This window comes from Lactuca serriola, chromosome 8 (genome assembly GCF_051521515.1).
Source record: "Lactuca serriola cultivar US96UC23 chromosome 8, Lser_US96UC23_V15, whole genome shotgun sequence".
NCBI lineage: Eukaryota > Viridiplantae > Streptophyta > Magnoliopsida > Asterales > Asteraceae > Lactuca > Lactuca serriola.
In genome coordinates, this window is record NC_136415.1 from 194,149,851 (window position 1) to 194,165,389 (window position 15,539).

The following is a 15,539-nucleotide window of genomic DNA, read 5'->3' on the forward strand; positions in this document are numbered from 1 at the left end:
TATCTCAGGACGGTACAATCCTAATCCATATCTTCTATACTTATAGCTATTATTAATCAAATAATTAATAATCATGTCAAAAAGAAAATACGAATCTGGTGCTTCAAAAAGGAAACAAAAAATGCAAGAAGAAGCTTTCATAGATAAACAAAGATGGTCGTTTTTAAAATATTTAACTACAAACAAAATGTTAATAATGAACAAGAACAAACTAATATTGATAATGAACCAGAACAACCTAATGTTGATACTAATATTGAACAAACTAATATTAAAATTGATAACGAACAAACTAATAGTGAAAATGATAACGAACAAACTAATATTGAAATTGATAACGAACAAACTAATAGTGAAAATGATAACGAACAAACTAATATTGAAATTGATAATGAACAAACTAATAGTGAAAATAATAACACGCCTTTAAACACATATGATCCAAGTAGATGGAATAATATTAGTACTAATCTAAGAGATTTAATTGTAGAAAAAGGTCCTATTAAAAGTTATGAACAAACATGGTTGGTTTATTCCAAAAGATCAACATTTAAGAAGCTTTAGTACATCTCTTTATATGCAAAAAATACCAAATTGAGAAAAATATGAACAAACATGGTTGGTTTATTCCATAGATGTAGATAAAGTTTTTTGTTTTTGTTGTAAATTATTTAATGTGAATACATCTACATGTTCATTAGCACATAAAGGTAACAATGATTGGAATAATATTTCTAGTATACTAAAAAGACATGAAGCAAGTAACAAACACATTCTTAATTCTTAATATGAGGTCATGGATTGACTTAGAAACTAGATTAGCAAATAATAAAACAATTGACAAGAAAATCTAAGAACAAATAAATAAAGAAAAAGAACATTGGAAAAATGTGTTAAAAAGAAGTATTGTTGTAGTAAAAACTTTAGGAAAAAATAATTTAGCATTTCGTGGAAAAATGAAAAAATTTATGAAGAAAATAATGGTAATTTTTTAACTATAATTGAAATGATTGTGGAATTTGATCTTATTATGCAAGAACATATTAGGAGAATTAATGACAAAGAAATTCATAATCATTATCTTGGACCTAATATGCAAAATGAACTTATTAGTTTATTAGGAGAAGAAGTTAAAACTAAAATTATTAAAAAAGTAAAAGAGGCTAAATACTTTTCAATAATACTTGATTGTACTCCTGATACAAATCATAAGGAACAAATGTCAATTATCTTAGGATGTTTAGATCTATCAACAACTCCAATAGAAGTTAAGGAGTACTTTCTAGGATTTTTAATTGTAGATAATATAACCGTTAAAAGTTTATATGATGCTATAGTTGATGAAATTAAAAATATAGGACTAGATATAAATGATGTTAGGGGTTAAGGTTACGACAATGATTTAAATATGAAAGGAAAACATCAAGGTGTATAGAAACGATTGTTAGACATTAACCCTAGAGCATTCTACACTCCTTGTGGTTGTCATAGTTTAAATTTAGTAATTTGTGATATGGCTAATTCGTGTGACAAAGCTAGTGAATTTTTTGGAGTTATACAACGTATATATTCGATATTTGCTTCATCAACTCAAAGGTGGAAAATATTACAAGATAATATATCAAACCTAACACTTAAATCATTATCACAAACTCGTTGGAAAAGTAGGGTAGAAAGTGTAAAAACAATTAGATTTCAAGCACCACAATTAAGAAATGCACTTTTACAATTATCCAAAAATTGTGGAGATCCAAAAATTAAAAGTGAGGCAAAATGTTTAGCTACACATTTTGGTATGATGTTTTGTTTGCTATTAACACTGTTAGTAAAAGTTTTCAGTCAAGTGATATGTGTATCGATGATGCTATAGATCAACTAAATGGACTTTTATGTTTCTTTGAAGAATATAGAGAAAACGGATTTGAAAATGCTTTAGATTATGTAAAAGAATTGGCTTTAGAAATGAACATAAAACCTGAATTTCATGAAAAACGTATCATTCAAATAAATAGACGATATGATGAAAATGTTGCTAATGAACTATTAAAACTCATCTTTAATTATTTAAAATTGATTACTTTTTATATATAGTAGATAAAGTCATTACTTCACTTAAAAGTAGATTTGAGCAATTTAACGAGTTCAAAAATATTTTTGGTTTTCTATTTAGTATAGAAAAATTAAAATCATTTGATGAAAATACTTTAAAAGAACATTGTTTAAATTTTGAAAAATCTTTAAAGCATGATGATAGCTTAGATATTGATGGTTTAGATTTATTTCATGAACTAAAACTTTTAAGAGATATTGTACATTTAAAACATGATACAATTATTAATATACTTAATTACATTAAAAAGTTTAGTTCTTTTCCAAATACATATGTTGCCTATAAGATTATGTTAACTATTCTTGTAACCGTTACCTATGCAAAAAGAAGTTTTTCTAAATTAAAACTGTTAAAAAATTATTTAAGATCTACAATGTCACAAGAAATATTAAATGGATTAGCTATTTTATCAATTGAAAAACAGTTAGTAAAAGAAATTGATTATGAAAATTTCATTAAAGAATTTGCATCTAAAAAGGCTAGAAAAATTAACTTTATGTCATAAAATATATTGACAAAAAACATAAACATAAAAAGAAATTTTAACACCGTCATTTGTAAACTTTTAAGTTTATTATTACCGGTCCCAAGCCCGGACAAAGAAGGATGGTTTATAACATTAAGTTTAGTAAATGTCAAAGGGCCCCAAAAATTTGGTTCGCTTAGAGTCCCCAAACTGGTTGAGCCGGCCCTGGATCACTACAATATGTAAATTTAAAATTTGAACTAATATAACCTTTAATCATTACCTTTTAGCTAAGTTCATTTATATGATGTGTCGCCCCATATATAAGGTTAACTAGGGAAGAGTTACCCCGCTCTGCGGGGGTCAATTGGTATCATAATTTTTTTTTAATTATGTTGATTTCTTTTGTGTATGAGTGTAGTTATTTGTGTGTTAGTCTGACGATTTGGAATGAAGGCTTATTTTAATTTATGGTCGTTTAGTTTTACGTGGTAGGTTAGAGAAGTAATGATAACATTTAAATCTTGTTTATGTTTGTGGTTCAGAAAAGTTAATGAGGCAGGTCTATGCTTTTAGGGTGGTGTTTCTTTAAGCAAGTTTTTATTATTTACTATATATTACATGCGCTTATAGGTAATGAAAGCAACACCATATGTAATGAAAGACTTAGACATCAGTGAACTTCTTTATCAACTGCTTGTATTTGCCAATTCGTTTGCTACTATTTTCTTCTATAGAGAGATTGTTGTTAAAATCGTCATGGATTTTGACTCCTTCAATTGTTATTTGAACCGTCTCCATCATGTTACTGACCTCTCGTAGATGGGTAATCAGTTGTTGTAAAATTTCTCGAACTTGGACGTCTTTCATATTTGTGTAGTGTAGTATATGTTTTACTGTGTGTATGTCAAGTCATGCTTTGGTTCTTATATAAGCGATTCATATGGAGTTTTACTGTGCTTTTGTAATTCGCGGCATGATATGTAGTCTCATAGTCATACTAGTGTTATGACATGTATGCTTCAATTAACAATTTTGTGGTAATACTATATCTATTTTAGGTGAGTAGGTTATAGGATATGAAACGATGAACGCATGTTAGAAAAGGTTTTTTTCTTGTTTTTTTTCATGTTATTTTTAATAACCATCCAACTTTCATTACTTTCATTGTAAGTCTATTAAAAGGATTGAAGAAACAGTTTATTATTTAATTAGATTTTGATATTAAGTGATAAAGACGTATAAAAACATGTTGTTTGGTTTTTTTTTTTTTTTTATTATTTGTTATCTAATTTCGTTGTAAGTATATTAACAAAGTTTAATAAACAATTTATTGGTTATTTATATTTTTGTATTTGAAATTTGAATTTAATGGTGTGAGTTTTGGTTATTGAAGCGTTGACACATTATTAAGACTGTGGTGATGACGTGTGTGATTAAAGTGACAGTTTGGTGGCGATACTATGGCTATCTAGGATGTATAGGTTACAAAGATCAATTACTTTCTGTGTATGCAAAACGAAATTTATTGTTATTGAAATTCATGATTAAATATTTAAGAAAAAAAATACTATATAGGGAAGTTTTTATATTGATATGTAATGTTATGTATTTGAATAGTATACATATTAACATTTAATTATAACGTAGGTTATTTGATTATAAACTATTGTAATATTTTCGTAAAGGATGCATATATTATTTTATTGGAACATATAATCATCTAAATGTCGTTGTCATTATATTTTTTTTATAAAAGAATTATGAGCTGATGAGAAGTACTTTTATTAATACAGTTTAAAAATAATTTTTTAGAGAAAAATATTAGTTATAAGTAAAGTAATTTTTTTCATTGTATATAATTTATAGGTTCAACAACTGTTAACTTATTTTAATATTGTATAATATTATTGTATCTTATATAAGTCTTATTAATTATCATCATGATATACTAATATAGGAGAAAACATTTTAGTCATGGTTTTTTGTTATTAGTTCCGTATTATTGCATTTTACTAATGAAAAATAAATAAAAAAGAATAACCTATTTTAATATAATATATGTATGACCATTTTATTATAATACTTAAATTTACAGAGACAGTAATTTTTTTTTATAGTAATGCATTTTATATAAGTGCTATTCTCATCATATACTAATAATATAGCACAAAAGATTTTATCTGTGTTTTTTTTTTGTTACTGTTTTCATACAAAATATGTATTACTATTTCTATTGTACTAGAGTGCAAATAACAAACAAAAAAAAGTTGGAATGATCGTTAGATTACGTTGCTGTTTACTGCACTCTACATCCTCGCTTTTGTTGTTTTTTTGGTGCAGATTCAGCTGTATATGAATAAAAGGAAAGTTAGTTGCCTTTTTTTATTTTATTTTGATATGTGAATAGAATGTATATGTAAGTACCAGTAGTGTCATATGATAGTTTTCTTGCTGCATGTGGTGTTTCGGAGGTTGTGGAAGTTGTTTCGAGGTTAGGATTGATCTCAACATTTGAAGATTGTGGAAGCTGTATTGGACTGACTGGTGTTGCTGTGTTTGTAGGTGCCAAAATTTGTGTTGGTGTAACTGGTGTAAGTGTCTTATTTGGTGTGGTAATTTCATGTACATCAACAATTATAAAACGGATGTTATTGGTGGTAGATCCTCTTAACATTTGAATTCACATAATTTTTGATGTGTCTCTGTGATTCATGATCATTGGTGGCAAGAACTTTCTATCACTTACATGGTCATCGGTTATTATTTTTTCCGGTGGACTGCCAATTAGTTTTCGGGCTGAGGCATCAGTCATTAGGGCAGATATGGAGCCTGTTGGATCCGTTAGATCTATAACTATTTTGTACCTGTATAGAGGTAAGCTATATTAGTAAGAGTGAATGCAGATTGGTTGTTTAGTCATTATAATTCTTTTAATATAATCATACTTACAGGAAAGTAGGCAACTCTGTTTTTCCATGAGTACTACAAAACCAGTAGTTGCCTTTCCTGAAAATTGGATCCTTGCATGTTGGGCACAATACTTGGAACCAGTAATCTTTGAATGTGATTTTTGACAACACGCCTTTTACACAGAATGTTTTATCCTACGGTTTTAGATCATCATAGTGTTATAACCGCGTTAATCATGTGTTAGGAAGTTGTTATTTAAGTATATAACCTACCAGTAGGTCGTTATGATTTTTATTAATCAATTCATGCACTGTTATCAGTGGTCCGGAGAGTGTCAGAGTTGGTGGTGTAGGACCAGTAAACCTACAGTCAGATTTTGGAATTAAATTTTTTTATTAACATTTAGTAAAAAAAATTTAATAACCATAATGGACCTGTCGATTAAAAGTGTTGTCTCCTGTATTGGTGGATTAACATAGACGTGTGTGGCAGGTGATGATCCAAATCTTAGAGTTCCTGTAAAATGTGTGAACAATGTATGTCAATAGTTTTAAAGAGGATAATGTAATTATTTTATATAATTGTTATTAAACTGCAAATACTGTTTGGTTATTGTTACCAGCAATTATTGAAGTCTTTATATTTGTAACTGCAACAATGGTTGTTGCAGGAGGAGGTGCCAACTGTTCACGTTTGAATTTTTCAGGAACATTAATACATTCTTTCCATAAACTGATTGCTATTTCATCACCACTGAGTTTTATGTATAAGGGAACCATTAGAACCAGTAAAAATAATTTAAAAAACGATTAATGATGTATAAGTATATATTATGTACCTTTCATCTGCAAGAACTACAAGAACGAATTCCTCTCTATCAGCCTTTGTGCAATTTCTGATTTTTTTTAGCACACCAATGAAATCTGTTGTTTAAAATAAATTTACAAATAACGTCTATATTAATATAACATCTTTTTTTATACATACCTGGATAATATGCAGGGTTTTCACCTAGGTCAATCAGATCAGTTTTAGAAACAAATCGAAACCAGGTTGTAGGGATTGTAATAGTGTCAGGAAAGGGAACAATTACAGACGCAAGGCCAACATCAATATAGATTTCATTTTCTAGAATTTTCTGATACTCTGCTAAATAGGGACATGTATATTCTGATATTGTATAGCAGTTGTGGATATGAAGAACTAATTCAATGTATCCTTGGTTGCTTCTTTGTCCCAAAATCTGTATTGCATCTCCCTAACACATTAAAATGTCGGTACATCTTAGTAACAGTAATTAATTTTAATGTATTGTTTTTATGTGAATTTGTGTGTACTCACATATTTGTCTACAGCAAGATACCATGTTTCATACCGACGGTAGTCTGATTTCCATTTTCGCAAGATCCGTACCTGTAATGGACCTCCTTCGCATGCATACTTTAAGTCAGATATGTTAGTCATAATGCTGTCAAATAAAACAACAAACCATTAGCTGTTTATTATATAAAATAATTATAATACACAAATAATAATTAGTAATGATGTTATGAACCTCATTATTGTTAACTCTGGATAAAAATTCTTTAAATACAACGTTTTTTGTTTGATTTTGGCATGTATTTTCATCATTGTTTATCAGAATTTTTAGTGAACAGGGAGATGTTGCTCTTGATAATGCAACGTACAGTTGACCATGTGTGAATACAGGTTGTGGCAAATAAATACCAATTTTCTTTAATGACTGACCCTGACTTTTATTTATCGTCATCGCGTAACAAATTTTAATGGGGAACTGTTTGCGTTCAAAGGCAAATGGTAAGTCAGGAGGTTTATGAATGAATTTTATGCGGGGTATGTATACACGCTTGCCAATGCATGTTCCTGTTATTATTATTGCTTCTACTACAGTTGGAAGTAGTTGTGAAACAATTAACCGTGTACCATTACACAAACCTTCCCTTTGGTTAATGTTTCTTAATAACATTACAGGAGCTTTTACTTTCAGCCTGAGGGCGTGAGCCGGGATCCCTGCAAATGTTAACTGGTTTAGATATTCAGTTGGATATAAACCTTCCAACTCTAATGTATACTTTCCATTTGGTTGCATAGTGTCTGTACTTTTATAAACCCTTTCTTGGGTCGTCATCATTTCTAGAACTCTTGTATTTAAGGCATCCGCAGTCTCATTTGTGGGACAGACAATAGCTCTTACAGATAAATCCGATGGTGATGGATTGTGCAGCAGATCATTTCCATATACAAAGAGTATTAATGTTTTTAAAGGGTCACTATCTTGAGGTATCAAAAGTGAATCTGGTATTTGTACCCAGCTTGTACTATGTGGATCATCTGTAGCGGGAATTCCTAAAGTCCCATTTCCAATATTAAGTAACCATTCTGCAAAAGCGGATATAGATAAGCCGTTAGTTACATCAGTTTCAGAAGCTGTTAAACGCATGTTCTGATGCAATTTACAAATCTTAAAACACGACCACAGATACGAATTTGGAAGAGTTAATGCAATGATGTGAGTCCGAGTACTTTTTGGGGAAACTGGAAGGGTCTGACGGAAGTCTCCACCAAGGAGGACAGAAATACCACCAAAAGGCCGGTTTTCACAATCCAGAACATCTCTAAGAGAGCGATCAAGATATTCAAAACAGCGTCGATCATTCATAGGTGCTTCATCCCATATAATGAGTGATGTATGTTTTAGTAGATCTGCAAGTATTGTTCTTTTTTTTTTATGTTACAGGAGGTTTTTTCAGCCAGGTCAATGGGGATATTAAACCTTGAATGCGCAGTTCTTCCGGAAGGTAAAAGAAGGGACGCAATCCTAGAAGCAGCAACCACAAGTACAATTTTCCCAATAGACCGGAAATATGCAAGTAAGGTAGTCCACAAAAATGTTTTCCCTATCCCACCATGACCATACACAAAAAGTAACACCTGCTTTTTATTTTGTTCAGATTCTACAACAGTTTTATAAACATACATTTGATCTTCATTCAGTTGTAAAACCATTTGTGAATGTTGTTGATGCAAAGATTCCTTGTCATAACTTGATTCTTCTAACAAAAGACGGTTCTGTAGGATAGCAACAGCAGCTGGATTTGGCATGGGTAAATGGAAATCACCTAATGATTTTGAAGGTGTTGAAGACCTGAGCATGTTCTCTAACTCAAAAAGCAGCTGTTGTTGTACAACATCATCAGCTATGTGATACACTTTATCTGGGAAGTCAATTTTTAATTTCAACATGTAGTCGTCCATCATTTTGCGCCATGCATTTTCCCAAAGTAGTTGTGGATTACTTACTTCACAAAACAGCAGCAAATGGCAGAAAAGAGAACGTAATTGTGAAGAAGTAGCCCATAATGAAGCCTCTACAAAAGCCGTTAACCATTCCATGTCTTCACCTATCAAACCTAATGCATTACATGCACTTCAAAAAGTTGGATGAAGATGACCAGAGACTGTACGAACATCTTCATAAGACTGACATCCCATTTGATGACAGAGCAACATACGAAAATAGAATAACTCTCCTGAAGATGGATGTACAAATACAAGTCTACCTATAGTTTTTGAAGATTCCAAAACTCTTTCTTCCCATTTTTTGAATTGAGGATCCCATGTATATCTGTTGGGGTAGTCAATATAAGTAAGATCACGACCCTTTGGATCTGTTATATTATTATCAAACCATCCAAGTAGTGGTGTCTTAGCAAAATGAAGAATACGAAGAACATCCTCTACTCTACCACTTTCTTTGAATACCACATGTTGCATATTTAGTAAGTGAACAGGCAATGTCATGACAGGGGGATGCCGTCGATGAATGAAAAAGTTTAATATTCTCCATGCAGCTTCATGTGGGCAAATGTAACGTGCATCCAAGAAATTGTGAACCTCATCTACAAGTGCGACTTGTGAATCAGAAGTACCAGTAACAGTTACCTCACTTTTCTGAACAACGAACCTAACACGTTCAACTGCTTTAGAAATATATTTAAATAGATATTTGATCATCATATTCCATCCACAATACTCAACATTTATGTGTGCATTAAACCGACTACACAATCTCTTGTTGTATGGTACTAAATATCCATTATCAATGATAGTGCCACTTTGCATTATGTGATGTGTATTTGAGTTCCTTTTGTAGTGTGCGTACCCTTCTTTATCAAAACTTGTAGCATCATGAAAAGGTTTAGGAAAGTGCTTACTACATTTCCCATCCTTCATACAAGGAGCCTTATAATTCAGTGGACCACATGGGCCATGAATCATACACGTCGTTACCGTTTGATAGAGGGACACTTCCAAGACAGGATCTGGAAGTTCTGCACTTATAAAGTTATCAATGTCAGCAGGCTGCCGAATAATATCTGATTTAGATACCCATAAAAGCGTGTGGCAATGCGGTAAACCTCTTTTTTGAAATTCTATAGTATACAAATCTGAAATATATAAAAAATATATATTAACAATTAAAAATCATAAACACAAAATAGAAGTAAAAAAAAAAAAAAAACAAATAAACACTTACGTGCTTCAACTTCGCCAAAAGTTTTGTCCTCTTTAAGAAATGAAATGAACGCCTTGACTTTCATTTCAAAAACTCTAGCTATCACATCAGCTCTACTATGAACATCACGTTGACTATAAGTTTCCATATACCGTGTTATTTCCGGCCACTTTACATTACATGTAAATGTAATAAAGTATTGTGGATTTCCATATACTCTACATATCGACAATGCATCCTGATAATGACTATACATATAACGGGGGCCACCAATAAACGATGCAGGTAAGAAAACCCGTTTACCAACAAATTTATTCTCTCTATCCCCTTTAGACAGAGCATCATAAAGACCAGATAGATAGTCAGACCTTAAATGTTCCTGGTTATTCAAAATAAACTGTAAACGATCTGCTTCAATACAGGTGTAAGCATCAACCAGGTACTGCTGGAAAAGCCGTCCCGAGTTAAGGATAAGAGAGTATATATCCTGACGCCCATGAATCTGATAACTATAATACATGTTTACTGTTAGGTTTCTAATACGCGCAGCTGCATCACCCCGTAATTTCAAACGTGGACACCAGCCGTCCTCACCAAACGGAAACAACAAAGGATATTGTAATGGCATATAACTGGGATGTAGTTTACTCACTCGTTGAGGACGACCAGATTTAGAGTGAACAATAATATCATAGTTGGCTGAATTACTATCATCACCATTAACAATACAACCTAAAGTGCCAGGAGCTGGTGAACCGTATCTACGATCAGGAATGTTATTATACAAACGAACTGCATAACAGTCCAGATTCATAACCTCAGCCATTTCCTTAGCTGTTTTAAATGTCTTAACATATTCATTGTGATTAGAAAGGGATTCCATCAGAACACGCACAATACCAGCATCCAAATCTTTCTTACCAGGATCATGAAAGGCCTTTAATCGATTAGAAACCTCATTAGCAGTATCAACAACATACAACTGCAAAAATCTTGGACCTTTAGAATCATCAGGACATAAAGACCCTATCCAGTGATAAACTTGACCTGAAACCTTAAAAACATAAGGGCCGCGACCATTATTAATTTCCTTATCAACAACAGCCCCAAAAGACGTCATGGAAAACATACTATTATAACCTCTTATATCAGTAAAAAAGTGAATATCTTCATAAAGTTTAGAAATTTCAAAAGGAGGCGTTAACGGAAGAGGCAAAACAACAGAACCCCCCTTACAACAGTGATTATACTTAGGATGATTGGTTTCATAACGATTTCTTAGTCTTTCCATATACCAGAAAAGAGCTCCACAAAATTCACAAACACAAACACAATCGCCACAGTCATAGTATGTAGGAAGACCACTAGAAGAAATAAGTCGAGACCGTTTACTTATACGCATAACAGGAGTAACAGACACAGAGCACTCCCCAGGCTCAATAATCCTACGCTTCTGAGCCTTACGCATATCAATGAAGAAACAAAAGAAACAACAAAAGATAATGAACCGCAGTGAAGGGAAGCAAACAAAAACCCTAACAAACGAAATAGCAAAAACCAGAAAAAGGAGAAGCAGAAGCAAATTACCTGGAGCAAAAGATGAGGAAAAAGGAAAAGAAAGAAGGTCGGCTAATATATTCAAGGAAGAAAAAGAAAAAGAAACATAAGTTTCAGTCAAAGCAAGGGAATATGATGGAAATAAAGTGGTAAAAATTAGCCTGGAGCAAAAGATGAGTAAAAGGGAAAATAAATAAGGTCGGCTAATAAAGCAACGTAACTTTTAGTCAAAGACTTTGAGTCAAAGGAAGGCAACATGATGGAAATAAAGTGGCCAAATTAGAAAAACCCAAAAAAATACTGTAGACAAGGCTCCCCACTTTTAAGTGTATATATAATTAAGTAGCATTGTATCATATTCCTTTAAAAATATGGAAATAGCATAGTGTCTTGTACTATTTTTTATTATATATTTTAAATACTCTAGTATTTATAGTTTTAAAACGTGGTTTATATTTTATTTTTATTTTAATCCAATTTTTTATTATTAGAAAATGAAAAACAATAAAATTGTAAAATAAGTCAAAAGAGGTTATATTAACTTGCCAAGGCTTTTAACATTTTTTTAATAAGCATGTAAAAGAGTAAATATATTAAACATGGTCAAGATATTGTTAATAAAATATATTTGAATGTGTAATGCATATTAATGTAGTATTTTATAAAACAAAATCAAAAGAGGAGAAACATGATTCAACCAAATAAAATAACTATAATTAACTGAGGAAGTCTATTGGTTTCCTATCTGACGTTTGTCTTTTGACCTGCACAAAAATTAAAATCAACCATAAAATCACATTTTAAGGCTCATATTCAATCACCGAATAGCCGCTACACAAGCTTTCTATCAAGTTTATCTTGTGGTTTTTAAAGATCAGCAAAACTATAGGAAAATAACTTGTCCACAAAAGTTCACAAATATACCACTGAAGTAACTAAAATGTTGCCAAAGCTTCAAGAGTTAAACTTTTCAAGTTGTAATCAAATAAATTAGTACATAATTCATATTTTAATGCGAGTTTACTTGGAAATTTTGGTAAGTAAAAATATTCAAAATAAATTAGTACATAATATACCACTAGTTCTTGGACCGTGAACCCCCTCCCAAGCTTCAAAAACGTGAGTATATCTTCTATCTCCTAGTTAGACTTGTTAAACTCTTGATTCTAGCCTTAGATTATCATAAGATACATGAACATCAAGGGTTTACGGCCGCAAACCCTTGCATGGCCGTAAACTCTTGTGTTGTTGGATGTTTTGGCCCTTAAACTCCCTTATAGTTGAGACTAGAATCGATAGCACTTGTAGAATGTTTGATAGGACCATAAAACACCTCGTTTGTAAGTCCTCCCATGAGTTTACGACCGTAAACTCCTTGACCGTACACTCTAGGGTCGTATACTCCCTTGGGCTGTAAACATAATGGTCGTAAACTCCATTTTGTGGCCGTAAACCCCTTAGATGCAATCCTTTGTGATTGTAACACTTCCATATAAGTGTTTCCTAGTCCCTAAGGTGGGTTCCTTTGATGATTAGTTGCTTATACACTAATTATATCCATATATGTGTCATTATATGCTTATTAGAATCCGTTTGTGCTCGAGTCTTCACTTGACACTTAGCATCCTACAATCGATCTTACTTTCGTATTACTCACTACAGGTGAGTTCATACCCCTTAACTTTCATGTTAAATGATTTTAAATTCTTTTATGGGGGGGGGGGGGTGGAATACAAGTTGATAACATTATAGTTGTTATATCAATCACATGTGATTAATAACTATCGAACAAGTGGATTTTCTTATACTTCAAACTGTTTCATCAAATAAACTCTTCAAAACATTTTATTAACTGACGTCAAGTCATCTGTTACCATTCAAATGGTTAAAACTCTTTTATATGTTAAATTGTTTATTTAAACTCTTTTAAACTTATATATATATATATATATATATATATATATATTCAAAATCATGTCTATATAGATATAGTTATATAAGTAAGGTTGAAAGGACTTTGGATTGATAACTCACTTTATTTCCTGTTCCTTGTTTGGTTCTGGACTTAGGGTATCCAGTTATTTGTCTGAATGTCGTTTGAGTCTTAGTTATATATGATGTATATCTGTATAGATATAAAAGTTCTTACATCAGTTCAACACCTTTGGGTAACAATGGTGTACAAACATACTCAGTCATTCAAACAACATTAATAGTAAACTATAATAGGTATAATTTAGAGGTTTACTACTCACTATTTCTAGTACAATGAAACTTACAAGAGTCAGTTCATTCATGAGTCAATACAAACTTACTATTATGAGAAACAGAAATGACATACTTGCTGGATTAATGTATAAGTCCATAACTATAATTGGTATGTACGTGACCCGACTCAGCATGTTCCATTTAGGTTGCATGGCATCAGAACAATTGGATAGACCATTTGTGAGAAGAGGACATCTGTGACATATTAATATATTATAAGTTCTAATATATCAATATGAAATCATGTTATTTAATTAGTATTGATCAAGAATAAATTTGGACTTAATTTAGTGATCAAAAGAGACTAATTAAATATATGGGGATTGATTATGTAAATCATTCATTCTTATATATGTTGGCTTATGATCCAAGATTCCTTATGTAGGGTTTAACCTATGTGGTGATCCATGGATACTCCATGGAGGTTAAAACCCATGGAGCATAAGGAATGCGTAAAGCCATGAAATTACACTTTGCACTTTGCTTAAGTCGGTTAGTGGAGCATGTGTGGTTAACCAGCACACTTGCTGGACTTAACAAGGTAGGCAACGGGTAAGGTAAATATTAAGGGTACCAAGTAATTTGCATGGTTACTTCACACCTTGTTTTGTGATCCTCAACATTCTAGTCGCAAAACCTGAAGGGCACACTCGAGATTGAAACATGCCATTGAACAGTTCAATAAATCTCAAAAAATCTAGGAGTTTCAAATCCAAGTAAAACCTAATTAAATTATTTCATTTTCATGGTGGAAATTGGTGAATCGTCATTCACCTACCTTCAAATATTCTATAGCTTGGATTACGGCATCCCTCTTCCAAGTTATAAAATATTGTGTTGGGTCCTAGCCTTAATATTTCATATTGGGTGTTATTTTAAAGACTTTATATCAACTATCTTGAATATCTCCCAAAAGATGTCTAGTTCAGACATCTATGATCTTCCCAAATCTCTTGGAACTTCACTTCCTCCACCTCTTCCAATTGTTCTCCCTAACCCACAAGTTCAAGGTCACTCAAGCCCTATTGGAAAGCAAGGTCTATGTGTGATCGCATCTTGGAGATGAAGTCACATATTGACAAGCCGGGATAGTTGGGTGTCAAAGTATTAAGAAAGTTGGATGTTCAATCACTTTTTAAGTCACATAGTGAGTTCCTTTGGGACTACTATGAAATAGACTATGACATGACCCTTAATGATCTTATCTATTTGCTTGGTGTTGCTGAATCAACAATGATTTGGAGCTTTGGTAAAGCAAATTTAATTAAGAAGGTCAACTTCCCAAACTACCATGGACATTGACAATGGAAACATTGGATATCTAGAAAAGCCTTCTCTTCCCAAGGAAAGGGATTGACCATAGTTAACTCGGTTGACCAAATGGTAAAGAGAAAGGCAAGTCTGTGATAGTCCCATGTACCATTCCCAAAGAGTCCATATGTTTCTCTTGCCAAAAGGAAGGGGCATTGATTGAAAAGCTGTCTATTTACCTGAAAGATCATAAGGTTGATCAAATCAAGAAGTTTGACTCTACTTCAGGTAAAATCCATGAGATTCTTATTACATGATGTGACTGGGTCACATGTTGATGTTTGAGGAATCAAAGAAAAGTAAAGAAACTTAAAGAAAGTATATGCTGAATCTGATCGTGAAGATGGATTTCGATCGCATGGTTTGGTGATCAGAAT

The 15,539-nt window shown here is 32.0% G+C and overlaps 3 protein-coding genes across 4 annotated transcripts; all 3 read right to left on the reverse strand.

Annotated features, from left to right (window-relative positions):
* Window positions 1–4,708: 4,708 nt before the first annotated feature.
* Window positions 4,709–6,961, reverse strand: LOC145070321 (uncharacterized). Of its 2 annotated transcripts, XM_079017260.1 has the most exons (10): window positions 6,831–6,961; window positions 6,477–6,747; window positions 6,328–6,412; window positions 6,109–6,242; window positions 5,924–6,005; window positions 5,762–5,852; window positions 5,529–5,683; window positions 5,326–5,443; window positions 5,004–5,178; window positions 4,731–4,925 (listed from the first exon to the last, which is right to left on the reverse strand). In XM_079017260.1, exons 1-10 carry the CDS (start codon window positions 6,951–6,953, stop codon window positions 4,876–4,878), a joined length of 1,284 nt encoding a protein of 427 aa, XP_078873386.1. In that variant the 5' UTR covers window positions 6,954–6,961; the 3' UTR covers window positions 4,731–4,875. The 2 variants fall into 2 exon arrangements, with proteins under 2 accessions (XP_078873387.1, XP_078873386.1); XM_079017261.1 differs by lacking the exon at window positions 5,004–5,178 and having other exon boundaries at window positions 4,709–4,925.
* Window positions 6,962–7,456: 495 nt separating this feature from the next.
* On the reverse strand, window positions 7,457–8,169 carry LOC145067724 (uncharacterized). The gene is made up of 2 exons (XM_079014795.1): window positions 7,583–8,169; window positions 7,457–7,520 (listed from the first exon to the last, which is right to left on the reverse strand). The coding sequence occupies exons 1-2, from the start codon at window positions 8,167–8,169 to the stop codon at window positions 7,457–7,459; spliced, it is 651 nt and encodes a 216-aa protein (XP_078870921.1).
* A 763-nt stretch (window positions 8,170–8,932) lies between these two features.
* LOC145070320 (uncharacterized) lies at window positions 8,933–11,736 on the reverse strand. Its single transcript, XM_079017259.1, has 2 exons — window positions 10,048–11,736; window positions 8,933–9,958 (listed from the first exon to the last, which is right to left on the reverse strand). The coding sequence occupies exons 1-2, from the start codon at window positions 11,492–11,494 to the stop codon at window positions 8,940–8,942; spliced, it is 2,466 nt and encodes an 821-aa protein (XP_078873385.1). The 5' UTR covers window positions 11,495–11,736; the 3' UTR covers window positions 8,933–8,939.
* Window positions 11,737–15,539: the final 3,803 nt, after the last annotated feature.

Excerpts from the sequence above, each read along its gene's own strand:
- LOC145070320 (XM_079017259.1), bottom strand. The coding sequence starts at position 11,494 with ATGCGTAAGGCTCAGAAGCGTAGGATTATTGAGCCTGGGGAGTGCTCT. Across the intron at positions 9,959-10,047 it reads TTTTGGCGAAGTTGAAGCAC|ATTTGTATACTATAGAATTT; the intron begins GTAAGTGTTTAT and ends TATATATTTCAG.
- LOC145070321 (XM_079017260.1), bottom strand. The coding sequence starts at position 6,953 with ATGACTAACATATCTGACTTAAAGTATGCATGCGAAGGAGGTCCATTA. Across the intron at positions 6,243-6,327 it reads GTAGTTCTTGCAGATGAAAG|TGGTGATGAAATAGCAATCA; the intron begins GTACATAATATA and ends CATAAAACTCAG. Across the intron at positions 5,444-5,528 it reads ACAGAGTTGCCTACTTTCCT|GTACAAAATAGTTATAGATC; the intron begins GTAAGTATGATT and ends ACCTCTATACAG.
- LOC145067724 (XM_079014795.1), bottom strand. The coding sequence starts at position 8,169 with ATGAATGATCGACGCTGTTTTGAATATCTTGATCGCTCTCTTAGAGAT. Across the intron at positions 7,521-7,582 it reads ACTATGCAACCAAATGGAAA|GGATCCCGGCTCACGCCCTC; the intron begins GTATACATTAGA and ends TAACATTTGCAG.